Source organism: Pipistrellus kuhlii, unplaced genomic scaffold (assembly GCF_014108245.1).
Source record: "Pipistrellus kuhlii isolate mPipKuh1 unplaced genomic scaffold, mPipKuh1.p scaffold_m20_p_47, whole genome shotgun sequence".
Classification (NCBI taxonomy): domain Eukaryota; kingdom Metazoa; phylum Chordata; class Mammalia; order Chiroptera; family Vespertilionidae; genus Pipistrellus; species Pipistrellus kuhlii.
In genome coordinates, this window is record NW_023425548.1 from 1,279,580 (window position 1) to 1,301,547 (window position 21,968).

Here is a 21,968-nt window from a genome sequence, read left to right on the forward strand (position 1 = left end):
ATGAAATCATATGAAACATCCCTGATCACAATGGAATGGAAATGGAAATCAGCTACAATAAAAACACCCAAAAACATTCAAACACATGGAGGATAAATAGCATGTGATTAAACAATGAATGGGTTATCAATGAGATCAAGACAGAAATAAATTTCCTGGAAACAAATGAACATACAGCAACCCAAAATCTCAGGCACAGCAAAAGCAGTCCTGAGAAGGAAGTTCATAGCACTATAAGCCTATCTCAAAAAACAAGAAAAATTAATAAATAAACTAAGCCTACAAATTAAAGAATTAGAGAACAACAAGATAAGTGCAGAGTAAGTATAAGGAAGGAAATAATAAAGACTAGAACAGAAATAAATGATCTAGAGACAAAAAAAAAATCAATACAAAAATCAATGAAACCATGAGTTGGTTCTTTGAAAAGATAAATAAGGTCGATGAACCATTAGCCAGACTCATCAAAAGACGAAGAGATACAACTCAAATAAATAAAATCAGAAATAAAAGTGAAGTAGCAACTGACACCACAGAAATACAAAGGATTGTAAGAAAATACTATGAACAACTGTACACTAACAAGCTAGACAGAGTGGATAAAATGGATAAATTTTTAAAAATATAGTCTTCCAAAACTGAATCAGGAAGAATCAGAAAACCTGAATAGACCAATAACAACTAAGGAAATAGAAGCTCCCAGCAAACAAAAGCCCTGGTCCAGATGGCTTCACACAGAAGTTTTACCAAACATTCAAAGAAGATCTAACACCTATACTCCTCAAACTATTTTATAAAAATCCAAGAAGTAATACTTTCAAGCTCTTTTTATGAGGCCAGCATTATCCTAATTCCAAAACCAGATAAGGACACTACAAAGAAAGAAAATTACAGGTCAATATAACTGATAAACATAGATGCTAAAATCCTCAACAAAATATTAGCAAATTGGATCCAACAATATATTAAAAAGATCAGACACCATCACCAAGTGGGAATTTATTCCAGGGATGCAAGGCTGGTATAATATTTGCAAGTGAATAAATGTGATATATCACATAAACAAATTGAAAGACAAAAATCACATATTCCTATCAATAGACATAGAAAAGCATTCTACAAAATCCAACACCCATTTTTGATAAAAATCTCTCAGCAAAGTGGGAATAGAAGGATCATATCTTAACATAAAGGTCATATATGACAAACCTACAGCGAACATCATACTCAATGTGCAAAAACTAAAACCATTTTCCCTAAGAACAGGTAGGGATGTCTGCTATCACCACTCAGTCAACACTAGGGGCCCAGTGCACAAATTTGTGCCCTTTGAAAGGAACCAGCCTGGGGGCTGCAGTGGGCACAGGGCCCCATCCTCCATGCTCCCACCTGGCCCCTCCCACCATGGCTCCAGTCCTCTGCTGACAGCCCTGCTCCCACCACCACCACTCCCATCTGCTGATAGTGCAGAGTGATCGGGGCGGTGCCAGCAGTGGGTGTGAGCAGAACCAGTGCCGTCAGTGGATGCGAGCAGCTGCTGCTGCCCTGATTGCACCATGGGAGCAGGGGGAGGTGGAGAAGCGCTCAGGGGTGATTGAGGTCAGCAGGCAGCTGCCACTCGCACCCACTGATGGCACCAAGTGATTAGGACTGGTGCTGGGCACTGGCAGTGGCTCTGGCACCGGCTGTGGGTGCAAGTGGCAGCTCTGGCGCCAGCTGCAGGTGATGCCAGTAGCAGGTGTATGGGAGCAAAGAATTTCAGTAATCACCAGAGGCTTTTTATGACAGCGACCAGCGGCCCGCCTTGGTCTGGCACCTCCACTCACCTGCTCCACCATCCCACCGTGGCCGACACCCACCATGTTCTGCTCACACCCCTGGTGGTCAGTGCACATCATAGCAACTGGTTTGGTTTTCCCCCCATTAGGTCTATTTGCATATTAGGGTTTTATATATATAGACTAGAGGCCTGGGGCATGAAATTCATGCATGGAGGGGGTTCCCCTCAGCCCAGCCTGCACCCTCTCTAATCTGGGACCACTGGCTCCTAACTGCTCACATGCCTGCCTGCCTGGCCATCCCCAACTGTCCCTCCTACACCACCACCCCCTTCCCCACACCCCGCTAACCTGGTCGCCCCACACAGCTTGCTGTTTGGTCGTTTGGTGGGCCCTTACTAACCCCCCTGCCAGCTTGGTCACCCCACACAGCCTGTTTGGTCGTCTGTTCAGTTGTTTTGGATGAAATGGTTGCTTAGTCTTTTATATATAAAGATAGTACTAAAAGTTCTAGCCACAAACAAAAAGAAAACATAAAAGGCATCCAAATTGAAAAGGAGAACTAAAACTCTCATTATTTGCAGATAACATGATTGTACATAGAAAACCCTAAAGACTTCACACAAAAAAAACAACTGGATTTAATAAATGAATTTGGTATTGTAGCAGGATAAAAAATCAACATCCAAAAATCAATGACTCTTTTAAACACCAATAATGAATTTTCAGAAAGAGAAACTAAACAAACAATCCCGTTTACCATTGCAACAAGAAAATTAAGATACTTAGGAATAAACTCAACCAAAGAGGTAAAAGTATTGTACTTGGAAAATTAGGGGACATTGGAAAGAGAGATAGAGGAAGATATAAACAAGTGGAAGAATACAGCATGTTCATGGATTAGTAGAATTAACATCGTTAAAATGTCCATACTACCCAAGGCAATCTATAGATACAATGCAATCACCATTAAGATACCAACGGAATATTTTGCAGATCTAGAACTAATACTCAAAAAATTTATATGGAACCAAAATAGGCCCTGAATAGCTGCAGCAATCTTGAGAAAGAAGAAGAAAGTTGGAGGAATCACAATACCAGATATTAAGTTATATTACCTGTCATAACCAAACAGCCCGGTATTGGCACAAGAATAGGCATATAGATCAGTGGAACAGAACAGAGACCCCAGAAATTGACCAAAGCCATTATGTTCAATTAATATTTGACAAAGGAGGCAAGAACATACAATAGAGTCAAGACAGTCTCTCCAATAAATGGTATTGGGAAAAATTGGACAGATATATGCAAGAAACTTACATATAGACCACCAACTTACACCATACACAAGAATAAACTCAAAATGGATAAAAAAGACTTAAACATAAGTTATGAAACCATTAAAATCCTAGAAGGAAACCATAGGCAGTAAAATCTTAGACATATCTCATAACACTATGTTTACGGATATATCTCCTAGGGCAATGGAAACTAAGTAGAAAAATAAACAAATGGGACTGCATCAAAATAAAAAGCTTCTACACAGCAAAAGAAACCATCAACAAAACAAAAAGGTAGCCTACTGTATAGGAGAACATATTTGCCAATGATACATCTCTTAAAGGTTAATATCCAAAATATATAAGGAACTCATACACCTTAAGAAAAGGAAGACAATCTGATTTAAAATGGTCAAAGGACCTAAATAGAGGCTTCTCCAAAGCAGACATATTAGGTGTACCGGTTACTAATGCAGATTTTGTAATAAAAAAAAAAACAAACACAATAATTTCAAGAGAAACATCAAAAGTGCTTTATTCAAAGTAATGCTCATCACTAGTTACACATTTCCCCCATCTGTTAGGTAATTTGTGGATACTGTCCCAATAGAACTTTTCTTGTTTTTTTTTTGTTTTTGTTTTTGTTTTTAATATATTTTATTGATTTTTATTTTATTTTATTTTTTTACAGAGAGGAAGAGAGAGGGACAGAGAGCCAGAAGCATCGATGAGAGAATCATCAATCAGCTGCCTCCCGCACACCCCTCACTGGGGATGTGCCCGCAAGCAAGGCACATGCCTCTGACTGGAATCGAACCTGGGACCCCTCAGTCCGCAAGCCAATGCTCTTTCCACTGAGCCAAACCAGTTTCGGCACTTTTCTTGTTTTGAGGCAAACCATTCAGAGACCAAATTTTCCACTTCTTCGTACATTTTGAAGTACTGCTCAGAAAGTGTGTGTGCCATCGATCAGAACAAGTGGTAATCCGAGGGAACAAGGCCTGGTGAATACAGCGGGTGGGTTTATACTTCCAGCCAAGATTTTTTAACGTGTCTTTAACTGGTTTTAAAAGTGTGTGTTGGTGCGTCATCACGAAGCAAAATTACTTTGCCCATGTCTTCTGGAACATTCTGGTCGTTTCATGATCAAAGCGTGGTCCATATTGATTGTTTCAGTAGTGATCAGTATTAACGGTTTCATCTCGTTTTAGAAGCTCAAAATACACCACACCTTCCTGATCCCACTAAACGCAGGGCATTTCTTCTTTCCAAAGCTATTTGGCTTTGCAGTTGGTGTTGATGGTTGACCTGGATCAACCCATGATTTGTGCATTTGGGATTTTCAAAATAAATCCACTTTGCATTGCCAGTCACAATTCTATGCAAAAGACTCTTTCATGCAGTTAAAGCAGCATTTTACTGATGACTTTTCAGTTTTCCATTTGTCTTTCGTTCAGTTAATGTGGTACCCATTTTCCTTACTTTAAAATCTTTCCCATTGCTTGTAAACAATTGGAAATTGTTTGCTGATCAACATTTAATCTTTCTGCAAATTGTTTTTGAGTTTGACATGCATCTTCATCCAATAATGCTTGTTATTGTTGATTTTTGAACTTTTTCAGTTGACCTGGACATTCTTTGTCTTTCACATCGAAATCATCAGCTCTTTTAAATCATTTAAACTAGCGTTCACAAGTATCTTGAGATAGAGTATGCTCCATGCTCATCATAAGCTTCCCAAAGTATACGATAACTTTCAGCAGCACTTTTTTTCAAAATAAAACAATTGATTGAAACTTCCCGAAAATGCTTTTTTGGGGGCATGAAATTCGACATTTTTAAGCATAAAAATACCTATGATGTTAACACCTTCAGCAAATTTGACATATGAAATTTTGAAGCTTGTCCATACAACAAAATAGCAAACATATCAAATTGCATATATGTCAACATATGTGACACTCCATCTATTGAAAAAAAGCTGCATTATTAACCAGTACACCTAGTACAGATGGCCAAGAGACATATGAAAAAATGCTCAAAGTCACTGACCATTAGAGAGATGCAAAGTAAAACAACAGTGAGGTATCACCTCACACCTGTCAGAATGGCTACAATCAAGAAATCCACAAATGACAAGGGCTGGCAGGGATGTGGAGAAAAGGGAGCCCTAGTGCACTGCTAATGGGAATGCAGACTGGTGCAGCCACTGTGGAGAACAATATGGAATTTCCTCAAAAAATTAAAACTGCCATTTGACTCAGTAATCCCACTTCTAGGAATACATCCTAAGAAACCCGAAACACCAATCAGAAAGAATGTATGCACCCCTATGTTCACAGCAGCACAATGTACAATAGCTAAGATCTGGAAACAGCCCCAGTGCCCATCAGTAGACGAGTGGATAAAAACGCTATGGTACATTTATATCATGGGATACTACGCAGCAGTGAAATAGAAGAATCTCTTGCCCTTTGAGTCAGCATGGAGGTAGCTGGAGAGCATTATGCTAAGTGAAATAAGTCAGTCAGAGAAAGACAAGTATCACATGATCTCCCTCATACGTGGAATCTAAGTAACATAATAAACTGATGAACAAAATAGACCCAGAGGCATGGAATATAGAACAGACTGGAGAATCTCAGAGGGAAGGCGGGGGGGGGGGGGGGGGGGGGGGGGCAGGTGGTGGGGAAATGACCCACAAAAGAACTTGAGTGCACATAGGCACAACCCATGGACACAGTAGGGCAGGGGGCGTGGGCAGGTCAGGAGGGGTTAATGGGGGAGGGATATATGTAATACTTTCAGCAATAAACACATAAATGTTTTCTTTTCTAGCTGGCCTCACAGTAAAAGCTCACCATGTTTAGTCAGATTTTAGGTCCACATTTTGCTGTCTCTGAGGTCAGGACATAGCTTCACATTGGAGACCCAGGGCATTTTGTTACTTGAAACAGCAGGAAAGGAGCCTGCGCAGGAGAACTTGGGACATCCCGAAAGTGGGGGTTTTCTTAGGCTTTCCACATCATGGACAGGGGTCAGGCACTAAGACCACACTGATCATCTCCGTCACGAGGGTCTCCACCACTTTCCCTCTCAAGACCGACTTTGCTCCTTGGTGGCTCTCTGCTCTGGCCCACCGGTCAGCTCCCGGAGTCCAGGCCGATGGGTCAGACACCTGTCTGATGGCTGGGGTGCTCCCCTCCTCCTCTGTGAGGCGGGCAAACCCTGAAAAGGTGTTATACCAGGTTCCCTGCGACTTCACATTTTACCCGTGAATTTTAAAGTCAGAAAACTGTTGATATTACAAAGTATTTTGAGTTTACTTGGGGGGGAAATGGAGGATTTTTACATCCTGTTTTATAGGTAAAGTAATAGCGGGCACCTGCTAAGTACAGTGAGGTCCTGCTCGAGTCCTTTGCATGTATCTCACCTAATCCTCAGAACAGCCTTGAGGGAAAATGTTTTTAGCATCCCCCTTCTACAGAGGAGGAAATCAAGAAAGTAAGCGGTTAAATAAATTGCTTCAGGGCAAGGTTTCAAGCACAGTCTGAGCATAACAGAGAGGAAATCTCTACTTTCCGTTTTCTCACCTCCTCGTCATTCTTCTGCCCATTGCCATGCTCCACCCAAGCTCACCGGGTGCTCAACCACGGCTCCCCTTTGCAGACTCCAGGGACACTTACCGTCCTCTGGGGAATGGTCAATAGGGATGACGGTCCCTCCGCCCACACAGCATTCCTCATAAGTGGCTGGCTGTTGGTTTTCTTGATGGCTTTTACTCTTTCTTTTTTTTCTTTTTTTAGTTTGATAACAGGCTTAGTGAGGTCATTTACACACCACACAATTGTCCTTCATTCTTGAGCATTAGACTTGGGACTTCCTTGTGGCCTTGTTCTGGGCCCCTTCTCATTCTGTCCCCTCATCCTAGACCAGTGGTCAGCAAACTGCGGCTCTCGAGCCACATGCAGCTCGTGAGCTACGGTTTGCCGCTCTGTTGACTAATGAGTTTGCCGACCACTGTCATATACTACCCTTTACCTCTTTGCATACAGTATGCCACGATTGCCTAATCCTCAGAGCTTCCAACTACACGGTAACATTTAGTCTGGTCCAGTGGTCGGCAAACTTGTTAGTAAACAGAACGCCAAACTGTGGCTCATGAGCCACATGTGGCTTGCGAGCTTCGGTTTGCCGACCACTCTTCTAGACCGTCTTGTGCCCTTCCTGGCTCTAGTTGCTGTGACACCTGTTGTGCAGTGTTTTTATCCCGTGGGTCCCAGATGGATCCCCAGGCCTCAGCTGAGTGTTCAGTTACCTGCTCAGTATATGCCTGGTGCCTGTCACAGTCTGTCAGTTCTGTCTCCTGCCCCTGCCTCCTCTTTAAAAAGCCAGCCTGGTTTAGTGAATGGCACCATATCCACAAGAATGATGCCTGGCTGTGGCTTTCTCACTCTCCCACCCAACTTATCAGATCCTCTCAATTTTACTTCCTAAATATCCTCTCAGCTGGGCCAGGCATTGGCATTTTCTCTTGAACTGTTAAGTAGCCAGATCTTTCCCAGCATCTGCTCTGGTTCCTCCGACAAGTTTTATATGCTGCACTTGGAGGGAGGGAGGGAAGGAGGGAGAGAGAAAGAATTATCAATGTGATAGAGAACCATTAATCAGTTCCTCCTGTATGTTCCCCTACAGGGGATCCATCCTGCAACCTGGGTATGTGCCCTGACCAGGAATTGAACACAACCCTTTGGTGCATGGGACAATGCCCAAGCACCCGAGCCACACTGGCCTGGCCTTAGAGATATTTTTTAAAAACATTTACCTAGTCGCATTAGGTCCATGCTTAAAACTTTCAGTGATCTTCCTTTGCTGGAGTCTCCTCTCTCCTGCTGTTCCCTCCTGTACCTGCTCCCCCACCCTGCCTCATTGGATACCTGTCTCCCACTTTCCTTGCCTTTAAGTTCCTCTAACTGCGTGTTCCTCTGTGCATCTGCACCTCACACAGGCTGTTCCCTCTCCCTGGAGAGTTCTTCCCTTTCCTCCTGGCCACCAGGTCTCAGCCTGTATCACTTGCTTGAGGAAGCCTCTCCAGAGTTCCAGACAGGATGTCATGTGTGGTCTCACGACTCCTCATAATGGATCTGGGTTGTGAAGGAGAAATGCATTTACCCACGTTCCCCTTGCCATTGAATTGTAAGTTCCGGGAGGATGGGGTCTGAGAACTTAGTATTTACCAGGCCTCAGAGATATTGTGATGAGTGAGACTTCATGTTAGTAAATATTGAGAGAGAGAGAGAGAGAGAGAGAGAGAGAGAGAGAGAGAGAGAGAGAGAGAGAGTGTGTGTGTGTGTGTGTGTGTGTGTGTGTGTATGCATATACACTGAGTGGCCAGATTATTATGATCTCTGAACGGATAATAATCTGGCCACTCAGTGTATATCCTGTATAATAAAAGGCTAATATGTAAATTGTCCCCTGGACCAGGAGTTTGACCAACAGTCAGGCCAGCCAACTGCGTCCCCTCCCCCTGGCCAGGCTGGCCGGACCCCATGCACCAGGCCTCTAACATATACACTCATACACACACACACACACACACACACACACACACACACACACACACTGAGTGGCCAGATTACTAGGCGTTCAGAGATCATAATAATCTGGCCATTTAATGTATATGAGCTTTAACTTTTACTTTGCCTCTTAGACTTAGTGCAGTTCAAAGCCTTCATGCTCTTTCTTATAAAGAATTAGGCATTTTTGCCGGGACCGGTTTGGCTCAGTGGATAGAGCGTCGGCCTGCGGACTGAAAGGTCCCGGGTTCAATTCCGGGCAAGGGCATGTACCTTGGTTGTGGGCACATCCCCAGTGGGGGGTGTGCAAGAGGCAGCTGATCGATGATTCTCTCTCATCGATGTTTCTAACTCTCTATCCCTCTCTCTTCCTCTCTGTGAAAAATCAATAAAATATATTAAAAAAAAAAAAAGTATTAGGCATTTCTGCCTTTGCTGGTGTGGCTCAGTGGTAGAGCATCTGTCTGCACACTGAAGGGTCTGGTTTGATTCCTGGTCAAGGGCATGTACCTGAGTTGCAGTTTCAAGCCTCCAGCCTTGGTTGGAGCCCACTCAGGAAGCAACCAATTGTATCTCTCTCACATTGATGTTTCTCTCTGTCTCTCTTCTCTCCCTCCATTCCACTCTCTTTAAAAGTCAATGGAAAACATTCTCAGGTGAGGATTAACAAAAAATAATCTCTATATATAAACAGGGAATATGCTAATTAGCCAGACGTCATAACCACTCAGGAGGAAGCTGCATCACGACCGCTCAGGAGGAGCTGCGTACAGATGGGTGGGAGGGTACTGCATGCCGCCCCCAGCTCCAGTGGCCATGGGGGAGGCTGGGGCGAGGGTGGGCCGGAGTGGAGACACAACACACCATTGGATGATCTCCTCACCCCACCCCAGTAGATGAAACGTGGTGGCCAGTGCTATGCGGGTCAAGCACAGATCCCAGCGCCCCTTGGGGTGCCTCCTGCATGGCAGGAGGCAGGGTGCCTCCTTGAGTGATTTCAATTGTGCACTGGGCCTCTAGTCCTATATAATAAAAGGCTAATATGCAAATTGTCCCCTCAACCAGGAGTTCGACCAAGGGGAGGGGCTGGCCAACTGCCACGGTCCCTCGTCTTGGCTGGCCCCTCTACCTCAATAGGGGGCGGGCCAGCTGGCCAACCAACCTCCTGCATCCCCTCCCCCTGGCCAACCCAGCCCAATCGCCCCATCGGGAGGGGCCAGCCAGACCTCACCCATGCACAAATTCGTGCACTGGACCTCCAGTAATAATAATTAAGGCCTTCCTGTTTGAGGCAATGAGAGGGCATCCATTCACCTAGTTACTGTGTACTTATCATAGAACAGGGTCACGGGGAGGAACGGAGGAAAGGACTGTGACTTGTGTGTCTCCCACGTAAATAGGAAGTCCGAATGTATTTATTACACCCAGGCAGGGGACAGCCGAAAGGCAGGAACAGGACGGAAGTATGACGACTGCTTACGTGATCTGGGATCCGAGTAAAGTCTTAGGTCTCCCTTCTGTGGTCGACTTGTGCTGATGTGAGGAGAGAGTGTAACATGCATCCGATAATAAAGGGGGAGCCTTTTGGGGGAAGAAACTAATTTGGGAGCCTTTGGGTTAAATTTTGGTCCATTTCTCTTCATTTGTTTAATTGGCTGTTTCTGCCTCGCCCTGAGCTATTTCCTATGTACTTACACTTACCCAGCGCATTGCTGTTTCTGGAAGGTTGTGATTCATGCGTTTGTTATACTTCGGTCATTTGTAACTACCATGTTTCCCCGAAAATAAGACATCCTCCGAAAATAAGACCTAGCACATGGAAAAATAAGACATCCCCTGAAAATAAGATCTAGCGCATCTTTGGGAGCAAAAATTAATATAAGAAGACACTGTCTTATTTTTGGGGAAACAGGGTTGCAGCAAGTTGCTAAAGATCATAGACCTTATTTTCCTGAAATGCAGCGTTTACTCATTCCATAAGACCTTGTCAGGAACACCCACGCCCACATCCTCAGCGTTTGTTTATACCTCTGTTTGGCTCTCACTTTCGCCTTGACTCTAGCTCTGGGGTGTGCCCTCCCTTAAGTCTTTGATGTATCGAGAGCCATTGTTGTTAAGAATGTGAGTCAGACTCATGTCAGAGTCCTGTTTCTTCTACTTAAAAACTGTGAGGCCTCAGGCAGTTGATTTCCAATCTCACCTTCTTCACGTGGAAGTGGGAACTAATAGCAGTGCCTGGATGGTAGGGTTATAGGTCGAATGAGCATGGCGTTCGCTGCAGTACCTGCCCTGGGTTGTTCCCCGTCAATGTAGCCATGATGGTGACTGAAGAAAGGACCCGAAAGGCGGCTCAGCAAAAATGTAAAGTCACCGTCACCGTGAGTGTGCTGGCCAGTCACTGCCGCCCACCCAGGGGGGGATGCAGTGTCTTCACGGCCAGACTTCCACGTGAATATATTGTGCCCGTGCAGGCGTCAGCATTTGTGACGGGCTGTGATCAGTCCCCATTCCTCAGAATCGCCTGCAAGAAAGATGGTGTCATCCCCACTTGACAAATGAGGAAATTCCCTCAAAGGGATTGCGTGATTTGCTCAAGGTCACACTGAAGGTGATGGCAATTCTGACCCAGGTTTGGTCTAGATCTGCCCGCTTCCCTCTGTGTTCGCCCCTGGGAACCTGATGCCCAAGCCCCCGTGGAGAAGGCAGCTCCTTCCCAACTGACACCCGGGAGATGGGGCCCTGCGGCTCCTAAAGGGAGCGCTTGCTGCAGCGCCTCCTCCATTGTCTTATCATATTTTGATTTGAAATCATAATCCTTCTGGTGCTTTCCCAGGTGATGGAGTGCGGCCAGAGGCCCAGAGCAGGAGGGCTGGTTGTATTGTTGAGCCCCAGAGGTGTGCAGGCGTTTGTGGGCCTAGGTTTAGGCGCTGCTCACCTGGGATGTGAGCGAGGAAGGATACATCCTGTCGGAATCGGAAACTGCAGGGCATGGTGGGGCATTGGTGGCATTACCTGACACATGAATTTGGCTGCCACACGTGTGATTCAGGGTGGTTTGCTGAATATATTCGTTTACCCCTCTTCCCTCCTAAAATCCTACTGAACTGACAGCAATCAGTGAAATCAAATACGGAATGTAGTCTCACTGAACAAAAACAAAAGCTTAGTTCTTGGAAAAGCCCCTTACAAATAAGAGGGGCTTCTGAATTATAAATGCAGAGATTTGGAAAATAACCTCACAAGAAACCTGTACATACCAAGTTATACCAATAAATTAAAAAATCTGCCACATTTGAGTAAATTTACAAATTTGTTTTTTCCTGGTTAATTGGTTATCCCTTTGACCAATCACCATGAGAGAAATAAAAAGTCATTAACTGTGCACTGGAAATGGGAGAACAGTATGGATGTGACTATATCTCAACAGAGCTGTTATCTGCCAAAAGTTATGGAAAGTTCTCGCCCTCTTCTGCTTGTGCAAAGGAGGCCTGTATCCCGCCCGTCGATGGTGAGTTCTGTAACCCTGCAGCAAGCATGCCAAACTCATGGCCCACAACAAATGTTTCTGCGGCCCAGCCAATGTAACAGTATGTAAGAAACATTTTAATAAAAATTTCATAACTTAATTTTTACAATATCCTGTTATACATGATTATTAACAATGAACTACAACGTTTGCTAATGACTGATTACTATAATCATGTTGCATTCATTTCCCTTACATGCCTTACACGCAGGCATACCATTTCTCCCCACTAATACCGGCAGCAAATATTTTAGCAGCCAGTGGCCATGTCATTAGTTTTGGACTGATGTGTTTGGTGTGTGCAGCATGAAATATTTCACTTTCAGAGAACAAGAAAAATAGGTTTATTTGCGTTACACTTATTAATTTATGCAGTTATTCAGTGTCTGGTATGTTAATAAAAATATTAATTTTTATTAAAATGTTCTATTTTATGTTAATGGTGACTCATTTATTTTGGCCTTTTCTATAAAAATAAACCTACATTTCTTTGGAAAGTGAAGCTTTTGTGTTTTTGCGGCCACAGAAACCTAAAGCTTGTTGATTTGGCTGTGTTAGCCTTCGAGTTTGACACGCTTGCCCTACAGAACAGTTAATGCCTCCGCTGTGTGAATGTTTTAGGGCACAGGAAAGGCTAGCAGATTCCCAGCTTGCTGTGTGAGGCCAGCGTGACCCTAACATCAGACTCGGATGCCGGCACCCGGGGGAGAAAACAAGGGGTTACCTCTGTGGAAGGTGGGTCGCACTCCCACGTAACAGCACAGTGAGCCGTGCGTGTGACCAAGCAAGGTTTGTCCTGGAAATGCAAGAAGGTTACCGTATAGAGAAACCCCCAGGAAGGCATGCCAGCAGGTTAAAGGAGAGAAGCCTCTGGGCGTCCCAGTGATAGGAACAGCATTGGTATAATTCAGTGGGCGCTCGGCTGCAAGGGCATCAGCCTGAGGGCCGGGCTGGGTGGATCCTGGCATTGTCTGTGCCCAGGGCGTCCTCACTCTCCTGGCCTGTCTGGAGCTCGGAGCCTGAGCCTTGTGAGCTGACCTTGTCCTCTTGTTGCAGCTCAGTATTTGGGTCTGTTTACTGAGAAAGAGGGAACACGGGCTGTGATAGCGGCTGCACACAGAGCCACTTTAAAACTCTGCTGGGCGGCAGTGTAATTGCAAGGTCACTGCTGAGATGTTCCTTGGGCATCTTTGCAGCTCTGGGAAGTGCCTCATTGGGAAGTGCGTACCTTTACTTACACGTTTCCTATTTTCTCCTAACTCCTTGCCCCTAATCTGGAAAAGTATATGCCTTTTCCTCTTCAGTGGACAGTTGAAACCAAATGTAAAAAGCATGGAAAGGGGAACGAAGGCATTTTTTTTTATCTGTAACCTTGTAAGTCCTTTCGTTATATCTAAGCTTTGACTTTGTTAATATTCCCATTTCTAAGCACTTTAGGAAAGTTTATATGAGTTTAATCTTTTCTGTATACATTTTTAAAAAATATGTTATTGATTTCAGAGAGGAAGGGAGAGGGACAGAGAGATGGAAACATCAATGATGAGAGAAAATCATTGATCAGCTGCCTCCTGCACACCCCTCTGAGGATCGAGCCCACAACCCATTGACCTGTGATCTCCTGGTTCATAGGTCGGCACTGAACCACTGAGCAACACTGACCGGGCTTTTCCACATACTTTTGACTTCTTTATTTCCCTTTTTTGTTTATTTGAGGATATTTTTTTTTCATTGCTTTTCAGACAGGGAGGGAGGGAGTGGATAGAGAAACACTGATGTGAGACAGACACATTGACTGGTTGCCTCCCACAAGTACACTGACTAGGTGGGGAGCAAACCTGAAACCCAGGTATGTGCCCATGACCGGAAATCAAACCCACAACCCTTCCGTGCACGGGCCTGTGTTCTAACCACTGATTCACCTTGTCCAGGGCCCATGTTCCTCTTTTTTGCCTATTTCTTGCTCAACTATTTGAAATGGTTTTCTAAAAGGAAAGATACTGTATGCAATCGTAAACTTGTGTTTCTAAATGTGGAATAAAGTATGAAAGATAATTTTAAAAATAACTAACATATTAATCATCTTTAAAATTTTTTAAATTTAAAATCAAACCCTAACATTTTTTTAAAATGAAATTAAGCCCTGTGGCTAGCTGCCGGGTCACAGCAGTAGGAGCTGAGCAATGTGGGCAGTCACCGACTGTCCTGTACGCAGAGGCTTCGATTGTGCTGTCTGACTTGGCATCTGCAGGTCCGAGTTCACCGGGGCGCTGGCCCAGAGCGAGCAGAGCTAACTCTGTGCTGCCGAAGGTCTGACGGCTTCATTACCGAGTCAGGTTTACTGAACCCGACGCTTCTGTTTCCTGTCACCTCCCTCGGGGGAGCAGAGCGCGTCCCTCTGCGCCCTGTGGCACTGGCAGCCAGTGCTCCGGCCGGCCGCACCGGCCCCTCCTCTGCCCTGTCCTCTGTCCCTCCCTCAGTCTCGTCCTCTTCAGGCGAACAAATGGTCGGTGGCAGTCTGTCCTGTTCCTTTTCACACAGAACCACACCATGTCAGGACACTTTTTTTTTTTTTACAGATTTTAAATTTAAATTCAGTGTACATGATTTTGAGAAAAAGTCATTTAGGACTGTAAAGTTGTTTTGCTGTCTTTTCAGGTTTTTTAAATATGTTGACAATAGTGTGAATATTTTAAGGTCTTCAGTAATTTCATACAATTAAATTACATGTTTTTGTCCAATAGAAAAAAGCTTCAATATAAAATATACCTGCAGATACTGTTAAAGCTTTAGATCAGTGCTGTTTTGCCTTAACAAATATGATAGTGCATTTCCAAAGATGCATTATTTCTGTGACTAAAAACATCCCTTTCCAATCCTGCAATCTTATGAAGGCCTATAACTCAAGTTTCTTTACTGACCATTAAATCGAGAATCGCTAGTATTCTTTTGAACGCCTGTGCATTGTTGTTCCCTCTGAGGTTAGGAACATAACATAGTAATCCCGGACTCATACTCGGTCGTCTGCATTTTACTTGCGTGTCTGCCGGGCTGACCCCAGGAGGAATTGCTGCGTGCCTGGCCACTGCCTCGGAAGGCTGCGGTCCACAGGAAGACCTGGTGTTAGTACGAGGCAGAGGGCTCCAAACGGGAGTGATTCACACAGCTCCAGTGGAAATGCCAAAACGGGAGCGATTCCTTCTGACTGCGGTCGTCAGGGAGGTGCTGTGACCTTTGAACTGAACTTTGAGGGGGTAGTCGTTTCCTGAGCCCCCATTGCACACTGTCACCAACGCGGCGGCTTAGAACCACTGGAGGCCAGCGGTCTGACATGCAGGGGCCTGGAGGCCAGCGGTCTGACATGCAGGGGCCTGGAGGCCAGCGGTCTGACATGCAGGGGTCGCAGGGCCAGTTGCCTCTGGGGGCCACAGGAAGAGCCCTCCCCCAGGCCTCGCTCAGCTCCTCTTGATGCCCACAGCTCCTGGTGTGCTCGGCTTGTGGCTGCAGCCCTCTGACCTCTGCTTCCATCTTCCCAGGGCCATCTCCTCTGGGTCGGCCTGTGTTTTCTCCTCCTCTCTCTTTGGTCATTGGATTTAGGGCCCAGCCTAATCCATGATGATCTCATCTCAAGATCCTTACTTTTCCAAATAAGGTCTCCTTCCGACATGCCGGAGGAGATAGCTCTTCATCCCACTGCAGGAAGGCAAGAGGGATGGGAAGGCGCCGTGCTGGGGAGAGACTAGCGTGACAAAGCAGCACGGAAACAAGGATCACGTTCCCAAAGGAAGTATGGATGGTAAGGGTCCCAGGGGATGTGATGGGTTAGAGTTTGATTTCTAGAAACGTGTGTGTGTGTGTGTGTGTGTGTGTGTGTGTGTGTGTGTTGGGCTGGGGGGGGGGGGGAGTTGTAGTGGGACCTGTCATGAATTATTGAGCCAAGGGTGGTATATAGTCAGATCTTTTAGAAAGAAACATGTGTATTAATTGCTTGCATTTAAACTTAGGTGTGGCATTTTCAAATTGTTTTGTTAACCTTTGCAAATTAAATACTTTAGCTCATATTTTCTGCTTCTCAAAGGCACTCTGTAGCAGCTCCCTTGAACAATGCTGTTGGATTAGCATATTATTATTGGAAGGGCAGTGAGATTTCATGTCATTCCACAAACAGCCGTGTCTGGTGGACCAGTAACTCAGGTGCCAATAGAATACTCTATAATTATGCTTCTACCCAGTGAGCTATAAAATAACAAAGAATGGAACGTTGTGATACTATCTTAACCCCAGTTACCTGCTGAATAATGAGAACGTGAACTTCATGCCTGCTCAGGAATGTTATAATGCATTCCAAACAGCCCGTTATTGTTGAAAGGTTTTGTTGTTTTTTCTTTTTGGCTGAACTCCAGAACACTCCAGTTTTCACTGTTTCTGTGTTTTTGCCTCTCAAGTGAACGTGTGTGTCCCCAGCCTTGACTCACAAGGGCTTCACACAATGTAAACAGCACAGACGCAGCTGGCTAACGTCAGAAGCTACGCTGTGTGTGGAGAAGCACTGACATTTTAGAACAGTTCACTTTCTCTTCCTAACTTAAGTGTTGGCACTTTTGTTACCGATGTTGTTTTATTACATCAATAGCCATGTATTCATAGGGAGAACCAAAGTAAATTTTGTTGTAATTTGTTTTACATATTTAACATTTTGCTTTTGCTTTGTTGAGCCAAGCTTTCCACATCTAAGAAAAGTATTGTACAACCTCCTCAAGCCCCAGAACCCCAATCTAACCCTGAGAAAAACATCAGCCACGGGCCGAGGGGGTCTCCCGGGGCCCGCCAGCCCTCCACGAGGACCCCAGCCGCCACACAGGGAGGCCTGTGAGAGAGGCTCAGCCACGAGGCGTGTCCGGGAGACGCGGCTGGACGCCACGTGCTGTCCCGGAGAGATTAAACACTAAGGAAATCTGAGAAATGAATGGATTTCTGTTAATGATTAGTCCGCTATTATTTTGCCGGTCCATTACTTCTAACAAATGAAAGCCATCAGTGATGGAGGAGACCTGGCTCTCGCCGTTGGGGGCTGGTGGGAGCAGGTGGATGTTCAGAAAGAACCCGGGAGCCCCACTCCCTCACCACTCTTCCTGAGGACACACACACAGAGGACCCGCCCCCAATAGGTCCCTGCTGAGGTGGAGGCTGCAGGGATGAGCGGGGGAGTTCCCGGGGAGGACGGGGGAGAAGCCAAAACCAGGGCAGACGTGGAAGAACCTGGAGTGGCTCCACACAGACACCCAGACCATAGAGGAGGGGAATGGCCCGCCGGGTTCGCACAGCCTCTGACCAGTCCTGACGCAGCGCTGGGTTCCCGCTCAAGGGAGGGAATAACGTCCTGGGTCCACACGGAGGCAGACAGCGGACACCTCCTCATGGAAGGAGGGAGAGTGCAGTGGGGACAGCTTCTCCCTGGGCCATGTTGGCAGCAGATGCGCCCTGGATGTAGTGGGAGGAGGGGTGTTTACCTGTAGTCTCCCTCCCAACACACAGCCCCGAAGTTGAGATCATAGATCCATGCTATAGACTGTGCCCAGGACCCCTCTGAACGGTCAAGGTCATCAAAAACAAGGTCTGACAGCTGTGACCATCTGGGGGAACAAGGAGCTGATGACTAACTATGCCCTCCCATTGGGGACCCTGGATCAGATAAAGGGCATGAGGGAAATTAAGAAAATCCAACAAAGTGTGAACTCAAATAATAATGTGTCAGTGTTGTCCGTTAGTTGTGATTAATGTGCCACAGTAATATCAGATGTTAACTTCAGGGGGAACCTGGTGAGGGGTGTGGGGTGTACCAGGAACCGTTTCATTATCACAGCTTTTCTCTAAATCTAAAGTTGTTTAAAATAAAATGTTTATTTAAATATTTTTCAAAAGTCAACAGAGGAACTAAGGTGTCCTTTCTGGATGATGGATTATTACATTTTTGTATAGTTAGTTTTCCTCTTGATTTCATTCATTTGAACTTCAGGATAAGGATTTGGCCGGCAGTGTGTAACCTGAACACTAGCTAAGAGGATGCGTGACTGCAGCGATCTCTGTCTGAGAAATCCCCACTGAGCAGGCGGCAAGGAAACGGCACATCTCACGGCGCAGCGCAGAGACGGTCAGACTGTCTGAGCAGCTGTCCTGAGAGCTGCTGTGCTTCAGTTCCCTGTGCAAGACTCCGGTTTTCCCATAGATCAGTGTTTCAGGGAACATGGAAACACACAAACTGAACCTTCATCGCCCATTTTCCAACTGCCAAGCAACCAGTCACTATGATGCGGACTGCAGAGGCCAATCGGCACAATCGAGGCTCTGATCAGCCCCCACCCCACCAATCTCCCACGTCCCTTTTCCCTCCTCTCCCCCTCCACTCCTCTCCCACTGCTGGCCCAGCCTGATCAGCCCCCATCAAGGTGGCTGGCTGGACCCCACCCGTGCACAAATTTGTGCACTGGGCCCCTAGTTCATGCATAAACCCTGCACTCTCCTGAGTCGTGCCCGTGGTGCTGTTGTAACAGTTGATGTCTCCTCCATTTGGGCGTCAGCCAGAGGGGACCTGGCCTCTAGCGAAGCAGAAGTGATGGTAGCAAGGCCTTGCCTGCATCCAGTTCTCCTATTTCATCCAGTTATCTCTGCCTGGGCCATTCCATGGCAGCCTCCTAGCCAAAGCAGGCAGGCGTGATTCTTACGACAGGACAGTCTGAAGTCCACGCACAGTCCGGGGGACAGGTCTCCCGCCGCCTGGACCTCACTGCACGGAGCTGCCACCTGCTCACCAGCACGCCCCAGTCTGTTTCCTTCCCCAGCCCACTCCCCCCGGCCTTGGGGTCCGCTTTGGGAGAGCGCACACGAAGACCCTGTGAATAAAGAGCAATTGACTGAGTTAATGTGCTAGATGAGTAAGATCCAGGAAAGGAAACTGAAGAATAAACGGCAGAGAAGGATATTTAAGTTAAAGCAGATGGAGCGATGGCGAACAGCAGGGGACCCAGGAGGGCGCTGTTGGCCTGGCCCTGGGGACGGGCCGTGGGGAAACAGGGTACAGGGAAGCCAGATCACTGAGGCTCCCAGGCATGGCCCACGACGCGGGACTCGATGCTTGAGCAGGAGGGGAGATGGGTGAGGAGGGGCCTGTCCAGGGGCTGCTGAGAATGAAGCAGTTAGGGTGCTAGTGCCCGGAAGGGAGGTCAGAACTGGGAATGGGCGTGGCAGAGGTCCACGTAGTTGACATGAAGTTGACAGTCAGTACGCACCCTTTCTCACGTAGGAAATAGAAGAACAACATGGGTCCTTCCAGCCAAGGAACTGGGGTTGGTTTCACGTGGCCATCTCAGTCTTCCCACCCTGCACGGACCGGGGTGGGGGAACACGGTGGAAAGCAGGGACCAGTTAGGAAGTCAGGGTATTTCTATCAGGCTGAGCGCAGTGGCCATGGAGGTAGAGGAGCAGATAGATTTAAGGAAGGATTGCGCAATAGCCCTGGCTGATGTGGCTCAGTGGATAGAGCCTGTGGACCAAAAGGTCCCGCGTTCGGTTCTGGTCAAGGGCACGTACCTCGGTTGGGTTGCAGGTTCCTCCTCAGCCCAGACCCAGGTCAGGGCGCGTGTTGGAGGCAACCAATCAATGTGTTTCTCTCCCATCTGTTTCTGTCTTTCCCTCCCTCTCCCGCTCTCTCTAAAAATCAATGGGAAAGTATCCTCGGGCGAGGATTTATAAAAGAGAGATTGAGGTTTGGGTGATAAGTTGGTGAAGGGAAGGAGGATGTAACGAGGATGCTGCCTGGGTTGCTGTATCACTGGCCGGGTGCGGTCCACTCACTTCACTAATGAACCTGCCGTAAACCCCCACAGTGCGCTGGCGTCCCTTTTGTCAGTTAACTGCCATGCGTCCAAAACGGAAACCATCCCCATTTCTTCCATGTGCACTGCGATATTGGCAAATGTTCTTTACAAACCCAGAGGTGTCACCAGCAAGTCTGATTTTAAACGTGGGCGACCAGAGCTGACGGGCGAGGTGTGCGGCTGGCGGTGTCCAGCGGGGTGGCGCGGGGGGAAGGCCCGCGCGGGCGTCGGGATGTTTGGGGCGGATGGTGGCTGCACAGTGACTCAATAAGAAAGATGTACATTTGTCCACGGTTTTCAGTGCTTTTGTGGGGGCCATATTTCCATATGACTTTTTCATAAACAGTACTCGTGTGTGAGGTGAAATTAATTTTCAGTTGTTCACTGCCAGTGTGTAGAAATATGAGGGATAGTGTGTTCTTTATGAACTCTGCCTCCTGTGACTTTGCTCAACTCTTTTTATTAAATATCTGGGAACTTTTCTGTAGGGTCTTTGGTATTTTCTCTGTAGAAAATCAGAGAGACTGCAAATGAAAGTAGTTTTGCTTTGTGCTTTTCTTGTCTTTGTGTGGCTGTGAGGCCGTCCGGCCCGGCGTGGTGCTGGCGGAGTGAACATCCATGTCTTCCCGGGACCCGCACAGGGACACCACCATGCTTTCCACCAAGTCCATCCGCAGGGGTTTCCATGCCGACTCTGCATGGGAGTCTTTGTTATCGCTGATATTTGCCCTTTTTTCGTTCCTTCTTAGCAGAAGACTCAGAAAGTGGCGTTTACATGCGATTCATGAGGTCACACAAGTGTTACGACATCGTCCCAACCAGTTCCAAGCTCGTGGTCTTCGATACTACGTTACAGGTAAGTGTGCCGGTTTCCGTGACGTGGTGTGTTGTTGGGGCGAAGACCTCGGGGAGTCGTTTCATTCCGGGGCCTCCCGGCGCTCCGGGCGCTGTGCAGGGGTTTGGTCTGAGCTCCCGTCTTCACGGCAGCCTACGGGGAACGTGCCGCCCTGTCCTCTTCCTGCGGAGAAGGGAGCTCAGGTTCTGAGTTAAAGAGCTTAACTCACCAGCTGACACCAGAGGATTAGGATTTAGGATCTTGGCCCAGAGTGGATGGGGATGGGGTCTGCCGTAGTCTCTGTGGTGTGCACACTTCCCTCGGTGTGTGCAGGTGTTTTGCTTGTTTTTTAGGAGAACATGTCACCGTTCATTTGAAATAATACAGATGAAAAAGAAAAAAAATACTATAGTGGATAACCTCCTGAGAACTTTATTAATCTCTTTTATTTTTTATTTTTCTTAAATATATTTTTTATTGATTTTGTACAGAGAGGAAGGGAGAAAGAGAGAGAGTTAGAAACATCGATGAGAGAGAGAGTCATCAATCAGCTGCCTCTTGCACACCTCCTACTGGGGATATGCCCGCAACCAAGGTACATGTCCTTGACCAGAATCGAACCCGGGACCCTTCAGTCCCCAAGCCGACGCTCTTATCCATTGAGCCAAACCGGTTTCGGCTATTGATCTCTTTTAGCAGAAAATGTAAACATGTCCGAGTGATGAGAGGCAGACTCTGCCACTCAGGGAGTGCATTAACGCTCACCTGGGCCTGAAGAGGATGTTGATTAAACCTCCACCAGCCTGGATTGAGGTTTCTGGTCGTATCAGGGCCTCTTGTGGGCCATTTCCATCACCTGTTCCTCCATCCGCCACCAGCCTCAGCCCCGCACAGGCGCCTCCGGCTTCCTTCGCCAATGGAGGACACAAGTCAGTGGATAAACACTCCCTGGCACCCTCAGAATGGGCAGTCCTGAGAAGATCTGAATGTAGTGAGTGTCAGTCTGCCCACACTTGCAGTTACCCCATCCTGACCCACCTCCTGGCCTATTTCAGCCCTCCCACCCTCCACACCTCGCCCTGGAATCATGTTCCCAACA

General features: G+C 46.6%; 1 protein-coding gene across 6 annotated transcripts in view; it reads left to right on the forward strand.

Annotated features, from left to right (window-relative positions):
- Positions 1–21,968, forward strand: part of PRKAG2 (protein kinase AMP-activated non-catalytic subunit gamma 2) — a 197,239-nt gene that overhangs the window by 148,980 nt on the left and 26,291 nt on the right. For 4 of the 6 annotated variants that reach the window (XM_045572415.1, XM_036412637.2, XM_036412638.2 and 1 more), the window contains one exon: positions 20,784–20,890. In XM_045572415.1, coding sequence (XP_045428371.1) covers positions 20,784–20,890 — 107 coding nt within the window. The remainder of the gene's footprint in view (positions 1–20,783; positions 20,891–21,968) is intronic. The other 2 variants (XM_045572414.1, XM_045572416.1) reach the window with 1 other exon arrangement.